Consider the following 19,642-nt stretch of genomic DNA (forward strand, 5'->3'; position numbering starts at 1 on the left):
ATTGATATTTGTTATTGTGAGAGGGGAAAAGACCAGAACTGAACAAATTAATATGGACGCTAAAATCCCCTTTCACCACGGGAGCAGCTGGTCCCTCCAGAGGAGATCTGGTTTCCTCACACAGGAAATCTCAGTGCCTCCCAGATGGGGGACAGGGCTCTGATGCCCATATAGCAGTACAAAGACATCTATGAATTGATAATTAGGACTTGCATCATAAGTGACACATTATTTATTTATATACATACAGCAGGAACAATACTCCTTTGATCTAAAAAAAAACATACAATAGATAAGAAATCAGATTTGACAGGAAGCAGTGGGCCTCTTACAATGGGGTGAGTTTGAGGGACATTCTAACCAGGATGTGGAGGGAAGTAAATGAAACAGTCACCGGGGGCAATACTTAAGTGGACATATATAAAGGACAACGAACATTGGACATTTTTAAGTGCAGGAGGGCGGTACGGCAAACTGTGCTCAGGATGTAACCATGATGGGTAAAGGGCTGTAGTGGAGTCAGAGGAAGTGAGGGACAGAAGCAGGTTAGAGGCAAGGGAAACATGTTTGCTAGCAGGCAGATGAGAAGTAGGTTAAGAATGTAACTCAGAGGCAAGGAGGTAGGCTTTTAGTTTGGTTTTGAAAAAATCTGTGTGGATTGGTCCTCGGATGTCCCAGGGAAGAGAATTCAATACAAGTGAAGCAAGAAGAGAGAAAGAGCAGAAATGTGAGGAAGCACAGGGAGGGCAACGAGCCACAAGGGTAGTCGAGGCAGATTGGATATTACGAGAAGGCTTGTAGAGTTGGATAGAGGATAGATAAAGTGGTGCCTTACCATGGAAAGATTTGTGAACCAGGAAAATAAATTTAAATATGGCCCTGTCTTTCATCATCAGCCATCCAGCCTGGTGATGGTATGAGGAAGTAGGTGTGAAGTGAGAAAATTCAAAAAGAATCCTGGCAGCAAAGTTAATTATTGCATTAAGAGGACAGAAAGCATTGTTGGGGAGACCAAAGAGGATGCTGGCACAATAGTCAGTTTAGAGAAGACAAGAGTGGTTAAGAGATGCTTGGTGGTGTTGAAAAGAAGGCAGTGTCTGATTTTCCTAATATTTAGGAGGTTGAGGCGGGTGCTGTTCCAGATTTGGAGATGAAAGTAGCAAAAGTGTGACAAGAGTCATAGATGACACCAAGGCTTCTAGCTAAAGAAGAATAGGGGAGAGAGCAAGGTGGGAACTGGATAGGCACAGGAAGAGATGAGCAAGAGCTTTTGGCAGGGAAGAAGAGCACCTCTATTTTGGTAGAGTTTAACATCCGAGAATACAAACCCATCCAATATTTAATGGCAGAGAGAGAGTTTGAAATTTTGATAGATCAGAGGAGAGTTCAGGAAAAGAGAAGAAGATTTAGGTGTCATCTGTGAAGAGTTGGTACAAAAACCAACAGGCGGAGATCAGTGCCTGAAGAGCAGAGGTGTAGAGTGTAAAGAGGAGCGGACCCAAGACAGAGCCTTGTGGTACACCAACAGTTAGAGGAGTGATTTGAGAGGGGATGTTGACCCAGGAGAAAGAGAATTGGTGAGGTGCAAAGGTAGGATTCAGTCCAGACAAGGGCTTGATCGCGAATCCCAAGATCAAAGAGAGTATTAAGGAGATCAGATTGATCGGCAGTGTCAAATACAGCATATAGGTCAAGGAGGATTAGGATAGAGGATAGGTTTGAGTGCTTAGCAGAGAAATTGAAGTTGGACACATTCATGGGAGCAGTTTCCGTAGAGTGACAGAAGCGGAAACCTGCTTGTAGGAGGTCTCAAAGGTTGTGGATGTCTAAGAAATTGGTAATGCGGTTGAACACAACCCTTTCAAGCCCTTTCGAGTAGTGCGGAAGGAGAGACACAGGGCAAAAGTTAGTCAGTAAGCTCTGGTCAGCCTCTTGCTTTTTTAGGAGTGGGATGACTGTGGCTGGTTTGGAAGCAGAGGGAAAGCAAGCACAGTCGAAGGACAGGTTGAAGAGTTTAGTGAGGTAAGAGAGCACTAAATGGGTAATAGGCTTGACTAGCTGAGGAGCAAGAGTGGGTATTGTACTAAAATAAGAAAGAAAAATAACGGATGCATGTTTACCTCGCATTTGAAGTAAACGAAAATACCAAAACCCGGTTATGTCGCACAAGGAGATTGAGGGTTGCAGGGGTTTCCCCTGCTCCCCTTATGTGGTTTAACAGGGTTGTGGGTTGCAGGGGGGTCCCCCGCACTTGCAATGCTGAGATTGTGCCATTGGACAATGGCACTGATATCTATATCATCATTGTCTGCCTGCATTTTTGCTTTCAGAACATCCAAATGCAGTATTTTCGGACACACAGTGATCACATAGATCACAAGAGGGTACAATGTTGCACAAGAAGGGTTAGCCTTCGTCAGTAGGGATAGGACTTTGTCAGTATTAGTGTGACTAAGTGGGAGATGGAGGCAGAGGATGATGGTAGAGTTGGCACAGTGTAAAATGTAGGAGGAGGGAGTGTGAGGAAGGGTCAAGCAAGAGTCACTCATTTTGGAAATGTTTGCAGTGAAGTATTCAGCTAGGTCATTAGCTGTGAGAGTGGGGCTGATAGGCTTAGGAGGACTGAGGAGTGATTTTAGGCTAACCTATAGCCGGTGAAGATGGTTGGAGTGAGAGCTAATGAGGGTTAGGTAGAATTCCCTTTTCGCTCTATCAAGGGTGGACTTGAGAGAGTTCAGGGCAGAGAGGTAGGGTTGTAGGTCCTCATGAGAGTGGGTACGCCTCTATTTGCACAGCAGCCAATGCATGTCTGTGTGAAGCCAGCACATGAGTGGGGTGACCCATGCTTGAGGATGCTGAGACTTAGCTATTAAAGTAGGCAGTGGGAAGTGAGAGAAGAAGATGTCACATACTAGGGATTGGAAGCTGAAAAGGCAGTGTTGTTGGAAGAGGCATCGGGTGTGAAGGCGATGAGGGGGAACTGTAGGTCAGAGAGAAAGGGGGGAATGGCAGAAGGTTTACATTTCCTTTTAATAATGGGTGAAGCAAGTGGGGAGGAAGGTCAGAGGTTGAAAAGGAGATGGTGGTGGAAATAACTGAGTGATCCGATATGGATGGAATGGCAGTAGTATTAGTGGCTGAGAGAGTGGTGGAGTTGAATAAGAGGACCAAAGAGTTAATCCCTGTGTGGGTAGGTTGGTTAAGGATAGAGTGGAGAGCATGGTCACTAAGAAAAAAATTAAGTTCAGATTTCTGAGAAGTGGTTGAAGAAGCAAGGTTAAAGTCACCTAAGAGAATAAGGTGATATATAATGGAAAGAGGATCAAGGAGTTGACCAAAATCATCAAATAATTGTCCAGTGAGACTAGGAGGGCGATATATGGAGATGATGTGAACTGAGTGAGGCAGAGCAATAGTAGAGATGGTGAATTCAAAAGAGGTAGGAGAAGACGTGGCATTGGAGATTTGTGAGGCATTGAGGTGGGAAGCTAGTAGGTGTTCACCGCCTCCATCTCTGCCAGTCAGTCGAGGAGAGTGAATGAAGGATAGTTTGGAGTCATGTAGGACTGCCAAGGTGGCAGTGTCAAATGGAGACATCCAGGTATCAGTGATAGCAAGAAGGTCTAGGGGAGGAGAACCGGAGTGAAAGTAGTCTGTGATAAAGGAAGTTTTGTTGCATACAGACTGAGTATTACAGAGTGCAATGTTCAGTTGATGAGGCAAGGAAGAGTAGAGGAGTTGAGTCACAGAGGAAGAGGGGCGAGGTGTATAGGTGTTAGAGGAGGTATGGTTAGCTCATCTGCACTGTTTGTTGGAAGGAGTTGGAGGAAAGATGGAGCAGTGGAAGTTTCAAGTTGTGAGTTTTGTAATAGGGATGGGAAAGGAGGAGGTTGTGGTGTGATTGGAGAAAGTGTAGGAAGAGGTTTGAAGGAAGGAGGAGTAGCAGGAGGAGGAGCAGGAGTGAATGAATTATAGGTGTGTAACACAATGTGGAGAAACAGTACAGTAATTGGGAAACTTAAGGTACTCACAAGCGCAACAGGGAGAAAGGCAAAAGCAAAGACTCATAGGCGAAGAGACAAAGAGGCTGGTCAACAGCTGGTCTTCACCCTTCAGTGTTCCTTCACAAGTAAGGTAATGTCTCACCGTGGCCACAAGCCTCTGCCTGTCCTCCTCCTTCCCCAAGTGGCACACGACACCTGACACACTAAGGTTGTCGGCCACCAACTCTTCCACAGCCCGGTCCACATTCAACTTCTTACGGCTGCTCACCACGACGTGTGCCCCATCCTGCGCCAGCCGGCGGGCAATGGCCAGTCCGATCCTGGAAAAATGAAAATGGTTGCCTGAGATAAGAGGGGAGGAGATGAGGGACTGCACTCACGTTCTAATACGTTTATGTATACTGATTGTAATGGGGCAATCTTTCCTCCTTCTGACTCCTCTCCACTTTCATTTATTCTTAAATACTACCTATTGATCCATAGAAACTTGTAAGAAGTTGCCCTCATGATCCCTATTAATGACTATTACCTGAAAGTAGGTTGTATAAAATATATGGTTGAATACACACCAATAAAGCACCAAGTGTTTCCATGGCCATGCCGGCAGCAAAATCATTGCTTGTGCTAACACGACAGCTTATACATTTAGAAGTTTAAAGCACAAAAGGATAATTTGTGGATTGCATGGAAAAGGTGGTGAGAAGGGGGCTCTGCACTTTCCTTCACTGCAGGAAAAGACAACTAAGAAATGTGTCAAAGCAGTGGGTCAAAATGTTGCTTAAAGCACACAACCTGTTTTACTGTTCTGCCTAATTATGAGGTACAGGGTTTTTACCATGTGTAGTATTTGTATGAATACCACCTGATTATGCATTCCAAATGCTGCAAAAACACCTCCACACAAGTGAAAGCAGTAAAAATGGTAACAAATCCTGCAGTGACGCAAAGCGCTGATGCCCCCTTTCTCATTGCCTTTTCCATGCAATGCACCAAAGGGTCAGGAATTATGCTTTTGTGCTCTAACCTTTTTTATACAGTTGCAGTGTTAGCTACTACTGTATCTAAAAGCCATGCCTCTCCCCAAAATGAGGAGGAAATTTATTTAAAAAAACTAGAAAAATAATGCATGCAGATTTCTGGAGCTACTGCATGCAGTATTTGCAGCAGTATAAATCTGTTACTACCAAACCACTGGTATTCTCAGAATGTGGCCTGTCTGTAGGGGAACACATTAAGTGCTCCAGTAAATACCAGGTCTTTAGCGGGCTAAGCCCAAAGAAAATCATTAGGTTCTGTTTTAACAACATACGCCAGTAGTGCCACTGGAAAACAGTTTTTATTCTGCTTATTCCCAAAGAAAATCACGAGGCCTGTCTCAACCGTATATATTAGCACTGACTCACTAAAACACATTTTAATGACACTTGTGCCCAATGAAAATCATGGAAAATTGGTTAAGTTCTCGATTAAGATATTTGATTTGTCTTGTCTTGACAGAATGTGTAATACCTCTGCAAGCCTTAATAGGTCAGTAGTCTTTACAAGCCTGTCGTCTCATGTACATTTTCCTTTATCAGCCTTTGTCTAATCTTGGATGTTTGGCGGTTTCCCTCGTCTTGCTAGTTTGCTCCAGGCATGCAGCTACATGGCCTATATCGTCTTCCATCGTTTCAGGGAGGCTTCATTTTGCCTCTTCACACTCCGAGTTTCTCACATTCCCTTTAGTGCGTTCCATGGTTTGACTTGTGGCTGTGCCCTCTTCCTGCTCCAGCTTCATTCTTGCTTCCTCTTGCACTCCCCAGTTGCGATTATCCTCCTCAAGTCTTTCCTCGAAGATCTTCAGTATCTGGGGTGCTGCCCCCTTCCTCAGATGTTCCACCTCTTAGGCTCACTTCCTCGTCTGTAAACTCAATCTTCAGAATTTCTTTACCTGCTTAATCCCTTAACGGTCAGAAAAGTGTGTCCTGCAATTCTCCCTCTTATCCAGCTCTCCTCATAAAAATTGTACCAATCCCTTTCGCTCGTCTGTACCTTTGTCACTTTTTCCTCTTTTACTCTTCTTGCTTGTCCTCTATTTTTTTAGATGTCCTTGTGGCCACTTGGACTTCTTGAGTTTCTGTCCTAACTGCAACTGCCCTTCTCTGGGAGTCTGTGTTTCCTGCATTCTCGGTCTTAATGGAATCTGGCTTGCTGTTCCTCCTTCTCTGACGTGTGTTTCTTGGTTCACCTCTCCTGCTTCCACGTCTTCATCAGAGCCAGTTTCTGCTCCCCGAGGAAAAGTAAACAACAAATAGGACTCCCAGCATGAAGGTGATCGCAAGGAGGGCTGATAAATACAGGGGATAATACGAAGGAAACTGTGAACACACCAACCCCTAGTTTGATGGAATGGCGTGGATTACCACAGTATGAAAAACACAGAGACATGATGCATCCTGAATAGAGATGCAAGGTCCATTATTCGTTACTGAGTGGCAGTAAGACATGCATCTGCAGCACTCCAATGAACCTGCTAATGACAAATAGTCAATCTTTTTCTAGGTCCTGAAGAAGGTGGCATAAGCAAGGTGGCACACTTAAACCGGTCGGTCGACCAACCATGACAAGTGATATCTTTTTGAATAAGTAGGGAAACATCACTGAGAACTGGAAGATCACCAGTTTGTTTTCTAACACAAGTGGGTGGTATAGTTTATAGCAGTTTGTGGGATAGTGCTCTGAGAACAGAGGCAGAATAAAGTTATACAAAGCACCTTTTTCGAGAGGTCCTGGTTTTAGAAGAGGGGACCAGTTTGTCTTTTTAGTAATAATAAAGGATCAGGAAGATCCCTTGCAGCATGATACAGAATATGATATGGTTTTTATTTGTGGAAATTATGTTTGGTTGAGTTTAGGAGTAGGGAAGTCTCTTCATGCCATCTCTATTAGATAGGCGGCCCACCAGCGATACCTAGGGAAAGCTGGGGCAAGGGATTGGAGAGTTCTTCTTGAGGGACAGATATAGTTTAGCATTAGTGATGGTTTTATGAAGGTATGGTTTGTTCACCCTTTTGTGTTATAAATAGACACCCAGTGGGTGGAGGAACCTCATTTCAAGGTAGGGACAATATTACAATCACTGACCTGTTGTATTGTAGTATTCCACATCTACATCTCCATCGTTTCTGCTCTTTACCTTTCCATTAGTGACCCCTTTGCTTTTCTGATGCTTTTTACATCTTCTATCTTCTGTCTTTTTGGTTTCTCCTACTGCTGAGTCGAGTTCTCCCTACTTAGCACAGCCAACTAGACTTATCTGTCAATTTTCCTGTAGCATTCTTCTTCAGTATAGGCCTATTTCTGTTTTGTGTGGTTTTGTAGAAACAAATGTGTTAGTGGTAATTTTGGTTGAACACATGTTGGTAGTTCAACTTAATTTCTTCTTTTAATTGAGGAGACCCACTTTAGGGGTTACCCTCCCTTCCTCAACCATGCCCCCAAGACCCTGTCCCTTCTCCTGCCCCTTCACACACATCCTGTATCATTTTGAGTGTTCTACCTTCAATAAATTGATATATATGTACACATGCATATATTTAAATATACATGTATGTGTACATATATATTCATTTACTGACGGTAGAATACTCAAAATTCCTTCAAGCAAAATTACCACTATGTATTTTGTTTCTACTAAACTACCAGATACCTCCTATTTCCAGCCTCCCTCATAACTTGTTCTTCCTTCAACTTTGTCTTTTCGTCAAACTTGGGGAACCCATCTACACATGTTCACCACTCTGCAGGCTCTTCCCATTTTCTCCACACATCTATTTATTTGGGAGGCTTGCTCCTTCTTTTAACTCTCTTCTCCATCTTGCATTCCAGGCTTCTCCACTCCCTACTCTTCCTTTCTGGATTTCCTTTGCCACCCAGTCTAATTTTTCCCTTTTGGGTCACCGGTCTGATCACTCGTGTTTTCCTCTTCCAGCCTTGCCAGCTAGTGGATGGGCCTTCTATTCACGGCATTCCCCCTAACCCATATAGTCATTGCTTGTCTCCACCAGCATGACCAAATGCTGGCAGAGCTGTCCCTCCACAGGTGGACAGAACAAACAGCCCGGCTCATCCCGCTCAGAGTATCATCCTGTAGTGGCGGACTGGGCTCCACTGACCATCCACTATCTCCTGTTCCACCTCTCTTGGCTGACTGTGGTAGCAACTTTCTGGGACCAATTCACGACAGTGATTGTTCCATCAGAAACATTCTCAATCAACATTAGATCAGGGTCAGAGCATAATACCTGGTGCACTAGGTCTGCTTTCATTTAACAGCTGGTCAATTGCCCCCATTTTTTGTTTGTTTTTTTGTTTTTATTTATTAAACATTCAGTTTTATCACACAAAACATTTGTTTTACATCCACATATCATCAAGATAAAACACACCAACAGTTCCTTTTGAATTCTAAAATTTTAAGGTGCAGTAAATTCATCACAAACTACCATGTATCTCAAGGGGGAGTCACCAGTGTCCAAAGATTTGAGAAGAACCATGTTAAAATGACACAACATCTTCTAAGTTTTTTTACTTCAAGTACAGTGTTTCCATGGATAGTCAATTTGGGTTATTTCAAAATTCTTTCTAGGAAAGCCACCAGGCATCTGAGTAGTACAGGGCTCGATCCTACATATAATCTCTCCCACCACGCATCAGCGTCTGTGCCTTCCACCTTTTTTAACTTCTCATATAGGAGCAAAGTTCTTTCAGTTCTTAATTTTGGCAAAACAGAGTCAGGTGTTGCAGAGTTTCCTCTTGAAAATTACAAAGTCGACAGGATTTATCAGACACTCTGTTTCCATATCGAGATAGTGTAGCTCTTGTGTGTAATATATTGAGACGAAATCTCAGAAAGAAATCTCGATATCCAGGATATTCCGGGGTGATGTTTGGCAGTCTGTTCAGAGTTTTTGATAGAGTATGAGTCTTTGATGCCGATCTTATGGCTTGAGTTTCTTACCAGTCGGTTACCCATAAGGCTCTCTTAATCAGGAGAGGATTCTTACAAAGTGTTTTCAAAGAAAAACCTAGTTGTACTAGGATTTCTGCGCATTTCAGGTGCCATTGATTGAAAGCCCAGTTGTTCATTATTTCCTGTCTCATCTTAATGATGTTATATTGAGGGGGGCAGCACAGAGAGTTTATTTTGCCATAGACAGTTAAGGTTTTCCAGATGATTCTTACATACAAGGAAGGTAGGCCTAGTTCATGTTTTATTACCGCCATGCGAACCGCATTAGGTAGTCTTAAAATGAGTTTCAGAAACTTTCTTTCTAGTTTCTCCCAGATTTCCCACGGTAGGCCAAGGCCCGCCTCTCCTGCACAAGACAATACCGGGACCACTTTTTGGTCAACAAAGTGGATGACTGATAATAGACTAGGCCTTGCTTCCAATTACTAGGCCTTGCGCTGTAAATTTTTTTGTCTTTAGGATCAAATTTGATATCCATGCAGTTTCACCTTTATTAGCGCTGATCATAATCCCAAGATATTTCATAGAGACTGTTGGAGTTATTTAATTATTTCTGATTCTCCATCTTATGATTTTTCTCCTTCTTCGACTTGGGTTTTGGATCAGCATAATATCGGTTTTGTCTACATTTTATTTTTTTATTATTCTTTTCCACGTGACCTTGCAGGGCATCTAGTTTTTTCTGGAGGACAATAGGTATCAACATTAAGTCATCTGCATAGAGAAGCCATCCTGCTGAAGCACTGTTGATTCTCGGGGGATAGGATCTAGCTGGATCTAATATGTGCTTCAGCAGGATGATATAATGATTTAATATATCATATATGAAGAAGTTATATAGAATCACAGCCAAGGGACATCCTTGTTTAAGCCCTCTCGTAGTGAAGATTTTCTTTGTTAAGTTCTCTTCTTTGTCCAGCCGTATCTGCAGCAATGTATCAGAATAAAGATCTTTAATAGCAGACAGAAGATCTACAGGGCAACCACTTTCAGCCATTTTTGACCATAAAAGATCCTTGTCAACAGAGTCAAAGGCAGCCTCCATATCAACACAAGCTATGTAGTGACATTCTTTTTCCCTTAATGCGTTGTTCTTCAGGAGGCTAAGGAGTAGTAAATTCAGGCCACAATCCGTTCATTTAGCGAAACCTGTTTGTCTTATGTCATATGATTCTGTGTTTGTAAGCCATTCCTTCAAACGTCTCAGCAAAATCCCAGCATAAACTTTGCCCAGGACATCAAGGAGAGAGATAGGCCTATAGTTTTTAGGGTTATGTCTTTCTCCCTTTTTGAAAATTGGGACCACAATTGAACATTTCCATGAGGAAGGCATTCTTCTTTGTTCCAGTATTCTTTTAAATAGTCATGCAGAAATCAGACTACAGGTCAGGGGTTGTATACGAATTGTTCGTTTTACAACTGTTCGAATGACAATTGACCTTTTCACAATTGACCGAATTGTGAAGGTCAATTGTACCATATATGTGGGGGGAACCCCCCACAACCCCCCACCCAATGCCAAACCCCAACACATCTATATATATATATATATATATATATATATATATATATATATATATATATATATATATATATATATATATATTCGGTCAATTGTGAAAAGGTCAATTGTGACCCTTTAAATTCGGTCAATTGTTCATTCGAACAATTGTAAACGAACAAATTGGGTAATACCTTCTTTCAGTATGGCATTGGTCATGCCTTCTGGACTGGGTGCTCTTGACCAGCTAGATTTTTAGATATTTCTTATTTATGCTCTGTCAATCTTAATTGGCCACTGTTCGTGCTTTCCCATTTGATTAGGCTACTCAAAATTCTTCTTAGAGCCAAGCAAGGATTCATAATAGGCAACCCATACCAATTCCTGTATGGGATTAAGTTGTAAATCACCCTTATTTTCTTCCATGCCATTCAGTATTGACCACAGGTGCTTCGCATTGTTAGTGGTTATCTCCTGCATCATTCTTTCAGCATCCTTCTGGAATAAAATTGATCTTTGTGATTTTTCCCAGTTTCGGTAGTGCTCTTTTAGTTGATTTCCCTCTTGTTGCCTTATAGGTCCAGTCAAGCATTTTAATTTCTTAAGTGCTTGATGTAATGAGCATTTCTTTTGCTGCAATTGTGTTATTAAAGACCTGTTTGGTCTTAAATGATGATTTACTGAGGTGTCCTGATCTTTCTTTAAAAATGGCTAACAAGATGCATAGTCCAAACTTTCTGCCGTATTCTTTGTCCAACTATTTAAGGATCTAGTCAGGGCGGGAAGTGATTTTGTGCAGAATTTCAATCCATGACTCCCTGGCTCTAGTGCTACTTTGAGCTTCCATGTAGTAACCTTTTTTTCCTTTTTCTCCATTCCATTATGTCTCAAATATGTAAGAACCATAGGATTATGGTCACTTTTGATCGAATGGAAAATATTCAGGGTTAAGACTTCGGACAAGATATTCCCAGAGACAAAGAAGTGATCTAGAGTTGCACTTGAATGAGCAGTGTTCCATGTTTTCGCGCCCTCTTGATCACCTCTTATGTGGCCATTTAACATATGCATGTCTCTGGCCTCTGAGTCTTCCAGCCTCAAAAGTCCTCTTGACATTTTTGATTTTTGAGTCGTCTTCTCTTTCTTCAGATTTCCTTTCAGACGAGGAAGTAGACAATCTAAGTTCAGGTCGCCCTATAGTATTATCCATGGATTAGTTAGTTGATCTCGAAACTCATCAATCCATTTAATTATTGTTGGCACAAAAGAATCTGCTATCTTGCTATTTGGATTCAAATAGACTTTAAAGATGTTAAAGAAAACCATTATTCCTTCTTTCGGGGAGGGCTTCCCATTTTAATAGGTGTGCTTTTTGCTCACCGTCCTACTTATGCCTAATAATGTATGCCAGTGCTTGGTCCGCTTTCATGCAGGTTACGATCAAAGGAAAACCCAAAATTGATGTAAGGAAGTTTTTGACTAAATAATAACCATGGGCACAGCTCTGGGCAACCTTCCAGGCCATTGTTTTTTGGCCTGCCAAGCCATTAGAGAAGGGGAAAGACCATATTAAAATCATGCCTGGTCCCACCCCAAAAGGGGCAGTCCGGCACAAGCTGCTAGGTCACAGTACTTCTGCACGAGGCCACAGGCCTCCCCAGACATGTTTCAGCCTTGTTGGGTATCATCTGTAAGGAGTAGCTTGGGTCTCTAGGCCCAGCAGGCTCGGGACCCACGTCTGGGCTGGTGGTGACTAAAGCAAAACCAAGCTAAACCTCACTGATGAGTCTCAACAAGGCTGAAACATGTCTGGGGTTGCTTGTGTTTCCGTGCAGAGGGGATCTGGTTTAGCAGTTCAGGCAGGGCTGCACCCATTGGTGACAGTACGAGACGGATTTGCAAATGGCTTTTGCAATAGCGCAGACAGGCTAAAAACTGGCGCGTGGAAGGTTACCCAGAGCAGTGCCAGTGTTTCAGATGTATTCAAAATAAATATATTTATAGTTTGTGACCAAAGAAAATCAATATTTGCCAGCTTTGCCTCTGTAAAACACATTTTCATTCTACCTGTTGCCCCAGTTCTGCCCCATGTGTCTCTCAATGTGCCCAATATTGCCACATTGCTCCCAATTTCTTCAACACACACACACACACACACACTCTCTACTGGGTAGTGACTAGAAGTATGACATCACAGCTGGTGTCACATAGGGAACCTTAGTGGCAACTTCTGGAAACAGGTTACAGGAGTGGCAGTTAGAGGGGATCAGCCTGGGTGGTGGGTACTGGTGTTCTGGTGGGTCCCAGTCTGTACCTGAAAACTAAGACTGTGTGACTTGAGCCAATAAAGAACTCACATCTAAAGCCTACAATTGTGTCACTGTGTCTGCTTGGTTCCTGACAAGGTCACATGAAGTATACCCAAGGTACAGCCCATATGCGACCACAACAGGTCGCCAGCATAATATAGTGCCTGGGGTCACAGAGGCCTAGTACTCCGCTTCTCATAAGGGCATTGTTGTGAACTGCCTTGACGGGGCAAGACTCTTGCCAGATTGGGAGTCTGTAATTACTGGCAGTGGCCGAGAGATGTGGGGAGCCAATGCCAAAGCACTGAGTGGGAGGGAGACACTGGGAGAGCATGCCACAACTCTGAAAGTGAGCCGTAAAATGCCACAGCTCTAAGAGTGAAAAAGACCCACTGAGCACACTGGAGCGCAAAGATGGAGTCAGGAGGTGAGGGAATAAGGGACTTGACTCTGAGACATGTCTTGAGTCCATGTACATATCTAGGGGCTTGCAGACCAACACTGTTCCTTGAGGAGATTGTATCCGCCTGGCCACTGGAGCCCCTAAAATAGTCCACTAGCCCTGCCGCCAAAACGGCTTTTTTTCAATTGTGGAGTTATATTCCAGACCTCTCCCCCCCTTCTTTGACTCTCCCTAGGGTCTGAAAGCCTCAAAGGGCAGGACTCCACAAACAATATGCGAATAACAATGGTGGCCATGTAGACGATTTTTCAGAGCCCCAAATCAATCAGATTGACTGACTGTTTCTTTTCAGAAACCCTATTTGGTTGCCCCTTACTAAAATTTGCTGACTAAGCATTTGGCTAGGCAGGAAACTGATAACAGCCATGTAGGTCCATGAACAGTTTGGGTGAACCAAGATTTCACTAACAGGATTTCTCCCACTTAGGCCAGACTTAAAACAAACTACTGAATGGATTTTCTTTACATTTTCTTAATATTCTATTGTTTAAAATGAAGTGCAGACCTAGCTCGAGAGCAGCAGAGTGCTGTTCAGAGTGTGGGTAGCTGGCATATTTTAACAGTAGTGCAGTATTGTGAGATCTGTGCATTGGTATGTGCATCCATTGGAATTTGTCCTTGGTCAGGTGTTGTTGAAAGAGCTATGTTTTTGAGAGATTTGCAAAATTGGAGAATTGTGGCGGCATTCCAAGCTGACACCGGTATTGAGTTCCAGAGGGTGGGTGTATGGCAAGAGAAGGATTGTTTACAGGTTCTCTCTTTACGGACTAGTTGTGATTCAAGCCAGTAGGTTGATTTGCTGCGCAAGGAGCGTGTGCCACCAGATAAGTGGAATTTAGCTGGCAGGTACGCTGGTGTGCTACATGTGACAATTTTGTAAATGATACATGCAGTCTTGAACAGTATCCTGGCTTGGTGTGCAAGCCAATGTAGTTTGCTTAGGATGGGGGCAATTCGGTCAAAGTTCCATGCTCCCATAATGAGACGGGCTGCAGAGTGGTGGACTGCTTTTAGGGGAGCCATGTGAGCATATCTGGGTCTCCTTGGCTATGTTTTTCTGCAAGGACAGATTGCTGTCAATGGTGAAGCCTAATGATTTTGCTGAGTCTGAGAGTTGTGGATGAAATCCTTCTAGACACTTATCTTTGAGCCATTGTTGGACAAGTTGTTCTTAAGTGGGCGGACCGATGAGGACAAATTCGGTCTTGGATGGGGTTAGTTTGATGTAGTCAGCCGACATCCAGGACTGGATGATGGCTAGGCAATTGCGGAGACAAATGATGTCCTGCACGCTATTTACTCTCATGTACAACTGAGTATGGTCTGCGTATTGGTGTATGGACATATTGGGATATTTAAGGAGAGTGTCCAGAGGCTCCATGTAAAGGTTAAAAAGGATTGGTGAGAGGATGGAGCCTTGGGGGACCATTAGGTGATTTCAATATTAGGTATAATCTTCCTCTTGCTACGAGGTTGCATCATTTTTTTGAAGCACTGCTTGACCTAGTTTCTTACTCAGTATGTCTTGGAACCTACTCATCAGCAAGGGGGTATCCTAGACTTGATATTTTCAACTGGTTCTAGTTCATCAGTTTTGCAAGTTGAGCAGGTCCTCTGGTCCGACCATCATCTAGTTCCTTTTCTGGTGTTTGGGGCACCCATGGGGACATATTGTGTCCACCAACCGCATTAAGGAAAAATTGACAGGCTATGAATGCCATTCAGATGGCAACACTGGTTAAGGCTAATTGCCCTATGGCTGCCCAGTGGATTTTACCACCTTATCCCAGGTGCTTCTGTTTGCTGCTAATCAGCTGGCACCACTTAAATAAACTCAGGTACGCAAGCTCCCTTCCCAGTCATGGTTCTCTGATGGCCTGATTGGAGCTAAGACAAGCAGCATGGCGCTTGTCCTATGGCCCTAATGAAAAGGTGATTTTTCATATGCTTTCTAAGAAGTATCACACAGCTAATCTGCTGGTTCTATGTGAAAAGACCTTTTTTTAAAGGTCACAAGAGAAAAAGACCAATTTACTTGGCCTTTAAAATGTGGTTTCCCTTTTTATTTTACACATTCGGGGGGATTCACCCCTCCGAACTGCCATATTTCTACCCCGCCTGCCACCCCCACAACCCCCTGTCCCCAAACCCTAGTCCCTCAAACGAAAACACATACATACACACAACACACACACCAACACACACGCACTAACAAACCCCCCACTCTCCCAAAACAAAACTAAATACATACATACACACAACACAGGCACCCGCACACTTACCCATTCTCCTGGTCCTATGCTTCCAGGTCCCAATCTGCCTGTCAGCCCCTTTGCGCACTCATGTGTGGCAGGGGCGTGTCAGCTGGATTTAGAAAGACTGCTCCGTGCGGTCACAGAGCGGTCTTTCTAAATTGGTCTTTAAGTGAAAATATCTTTTTACCGTTCAGCTGGCAAAGCAGATTTTTTGTACACATTAGGTTGAAACGGCTCTCAATCGATCTAGAGAGCTATTTACAATAGTAAAATCTTTTTCATCCACAGCACTGTTTATGCCAGTAGTAGCCCCTTCTCAGTCACATTGTGATGCCCTGGATAATTTCTTTCATACTAAGATTGAGGTCATTCGTCATCATATCCTATTAGACCAGGCTACTATTCCTCTGGTCTTAGATCAGCCTGGTCAGCAGTATGTTCCTAGTTGGTCAGGTTTTCCTGTTTTTTCTAATGAGGCCGTCCTTACTGCCATGTGCTAGCTCAAATCTGAGGCTCCTTCCGACCCCGTTCCGCTCAGTGTCCTTAAGAACATCTTGCCGGAAATGATCTCTTGGGTCAGACAAGCCATCAACCTATCTTGCCAATCGGGATGTATCCTTGATGAACTTAAGCAAGCGATTGTGGTTCCCGTTTTAAAAAGGCCACCACTGGATGTCTCTGATCTGGCTAACTTTCGTCCTATTTCTCTGCTCCCTTTTTTTATGAAACGTCTTGAGGTTTTGGTATCCCATCTTCGTTCTTCCATTATTGAGTATGCCTTCTTCCTTGACCCCTTCCAGTCTGGTTTCCAGCTGGGAAGAGGCACTGAGAGTGTTTTGGTATCAGTTTCGGACGATCTGGCCAGACTGGTTGACGGAGGTGGTGTGGGTGCCCTGATATTGCTCTACCTGTCAGCGGCTTTTGAGACCATTGATCAATCCATTCTCCTGTCCCGCCTGATGGCAGCTGGCCTCTCGGGAGCAGTCCTGTCCTGGTTAATCTATTTTCTGACTGGCATGGACCAATTACCATCTTTACCTCCCTTTCTATCCCCTTCTTTCACTTTTTCTTGTGGTGTTCCTCAGGGATCCAACTTGTCCCTGATATTATTTAAGATGTATGTTCAGCCCTTGCTCAGGCATATCCGCTCTCATGGCTTCAGGTGCTACTCGTATGCGGACAACACACAGATTCTGGTTCGCTTAGATCTTGACCAGACCAGTGTGTTGTCCCATGTGTGCCAGTGCCTGGGATCCGTGAAGGGATGGATGAGCAACAACTGGCTTAAACACAATGGGGATAAAACGGAGGTTCTGTGGTGGGTGGCTCTTCCTCTGTTTCTGGCTCTTGCTCTCCTTATTTTTGACCAACTGCACTTGGTGTTTTTCCTGTTCCAGTGATGTTTGTGAAAAATATGGGAGACTATTGGTCATCTTCTCTTTCCATGGTTTCCAGGTTAGCACAGTTTACAAAACAGGTCATTTCGTATTGAAGGTGCTTCGTAAGGTTTTGCCATTTCTGCCCACACACCTTCATTCAGCTGTGGCTGTCTCTCTTGTCACCAGTCGCATAGATCACTGCAATGATTTTTATCTAGCTCAGCCAAGTGGCCTAATCCATTGCCTTCAGCTGTTGCAGAATATGACCGCTCGGGTGGACACGGCCACCCTCTATGGTTCCCACATCACTCCAGCACTGAGACTCCTTCACTGCCTTCCACTGCATAAAAGTATAGTTTTAAAATCTCTATGCTTGGTTCATCAGGTGTATTAGAATGTAGGTGTAGACTTTCTTCAGGATACATTTCTGCCATACGTTCCAAGCTGGACACTCCGTTCCAGTAACGATTGCTTGGTTGTGGTTCCCAAGTTTTGTTTGAGCAGAGTGGGTGGCCGAGCCTTTTCAGTGGCAGCTAGCAAGTTGTGGATTTCTCTTCCGGGGGGGGTTGCGGCTTACTAAAAACCACCTGCAATTCCGCCATTACCTTAGAACTCTGCTTTTTTAGCTTCGGGCCGATCACTGTCTTCTATGTGCTATCCATGCCCCAAGATGCCTTTTGGTGTACGTGCACAATATAAATGTTCCAAACATAACAGGAGACCTGGAGTTGATTGGAACAGTCCAAGTTGTTCTGGACAGCCTGGTGTCTGCCTGACAGGTAGGAGGCAAACCAATTCAGGACAGTGCCAGAGAATCCCATCCTGTCAGCAATGAGGGAGAGAAGGATGCAGTAGTCAACAGTGTCGAATGAAGCCAAGAGGTCAAGGAGGATGAGGAGTTCGACCACCCTTCCTACCCTTATCAATGATTTGGAGAGCATAATCCACCACTTGGAATGTGGCTGTCTCGATGCTACACTTTGGGCAGAACCCTGACTGATAGTCTTTTAGGACGTGGAGTTGTTCAATTCTGGTGAATAGTTGTGTAGAAACTACTTTTTCCAAGATTTTGTCAATGAATGGGAGGTTCTTAATAGGTCTGTAGTTGGCCAGGTTGTTTGGATCTAGGGTTGTTTTTTTCAAAAGAGGTTGCATGAGACCAGTCTTGAGGGTGTCCAGGAATGATCCTTCTGCGAGGGAGGCATTGATGATGCTGAGGAGCGCATTGAGCGCCAGGCACGTCAATTATTTAATGCTTGAATTATATTGTCAGAGCAAGAAGTAGGTTTGAGGGAGGCAATCATTTTTAGGAGATCCGAGGGAAAGAGAGGAGAGAGTTCAGTCCAGAGGGGCAGTGTGCATGCCGGGGTGCACGGACACTGCACCTGCTGTGAGAGGTTGTTTTTATGGTCTCTCAGATTTTATTTATTTTGTCCATAAAAAACATGTTGAATCAGTCAGATTTTTCCGTCAGTTCTTGGTACCTCAGGGTTGGGTGAGGGTTTGGTGCAATGCTTTACTACTTGAAAGAGAGCTTTGCTCCTGTTAGAGGTTTTTGCAAATGTGGTGGTGTATTAAGCAGCTTTGTCCTCAGTAATCAGAATCCTACGGTTTGCGCGCAGAGATTTGAGGTTGGTGAGGTCTCCCAAGTTATGGTTTTTGCACCACCATTTTTCTAGGACTTTAATTGAGCGTTTGTTGGAGGCTAGCTTGCATGTGTACCATTGGGTGGGTAGTTTGGTCTTAGCCCGGCTGGATTTTAGGGGGGCATGAGTGTCCACCAGTTCCATAGCAGAGTTGCTGAACAATTCTAGGAGGCCCGAGGCATTCCCCGTGGTGTGGAAGTCTGCAAAGTTTGCTTCTAGCTCATTGAACGGGAAGGTTTTGAATGAACAGCATTGAGTGAGGGGGCATTTAACCTGACCTTTATGAGCCGTTGTCAAATGAGTGACTGATAATGGGATGGAGGAATGGTCAGACCAGTCAAGTGGGATAGGGTGTGCACAGGTGATGCAAGGGGCTTGTGTGAAGACTAAACCTAGGGTGCTGTCAGTGCAAGAAGCATGCTTCGAATGTGGTTGTTAATCTGTCACTCTGGGATGTTAAAATCTCATAGAAAGACATTTTAATGTGCTAATTTGGCAGAGGAGAGTAAGTTGGAGATGTGTGCAATGAAAGAGTTACTCCTGTTAGGTGGTCTGTAGATTAGGTAGAAGGTGATGGATTCCTTGTGTGAAAGAGGGAACCAGCAGGCGAGTGATTCAAATGAGCTTGTTCTGGGAGAGTGGATGATGGAGCATGGCCAATCGCTTCTGTGGATTATTACCACTCCGCCTCCTGCCCTTCCTGACCGGTCGGCAGCTTGGATGCAGTAGGCTTGGGGTAGGATGACGTCAAAAACATGTGGAGAGGATGGAGTAAACCATGTTTCAGCCGAGGCTGCCCAGGGCCCTTGGCCATTCGAACACTAATGAGAGTGATGATGGGCTGTGTAGGGAGGAGACACATAGGGATTTTTCTTTTGTGACTAGCAGCAGTAACAATTAGTTTGTAGGTGAAATGCAGGATAGCGTGTCAGGCCCTTGGCCCTACCAGGCCGGAACAAGCACAAACAGGTGAGGTCCTTGTCTTTGCACGTCCTTTGCTAAGGACTAATAAAAAAGGTGGTGGGCGGAGCAACTGTTGACCTGGAGCTGGCCTACAATCCTTAAGTAGAGTCT

General features: G+C 44.0%; 1 protein-coding gene across 1 annotated transcript in view; it reads right to left on the reverse strand.

The window, feature by feature from the left end:
* LOC138520370 (dehydrogenase/reductase SDR family member 4-like) overlaps positions 1 to 19,642 on the reverse strand; it is a 33,482-nt gene that overhangs the window by 13,131 nt on the left and 709 nt on the right. Inside the window, exon 2 of the mRNA XM_069632779.1 lies at positions 4,147 to 4,324. Coding sequence (XP_069488880.1) covers positions 4,147 to 4,324 — 178 coding nt within the window. The remainder of the gene's footprint in view (positions 1 to 4,146; positions 4,325 to 19,642) is intronic.

Source organism: Ambystoma mexicanum, chromosome 13, assembly GCF_040938575.1.
Source record: "Ambystoma mexicanum isolate Mex_15411 chromosome 13, UKY_AmexF1_1, whole genome shotgun sequence".
Classification (NCBI taxonomy): domain Eukaryota; kingdom Metazoa; phylum Chordata; class Amphibia; order Caudata; family Ambystomatidae; genus Ambystoma; species Ambystoma mexicanum.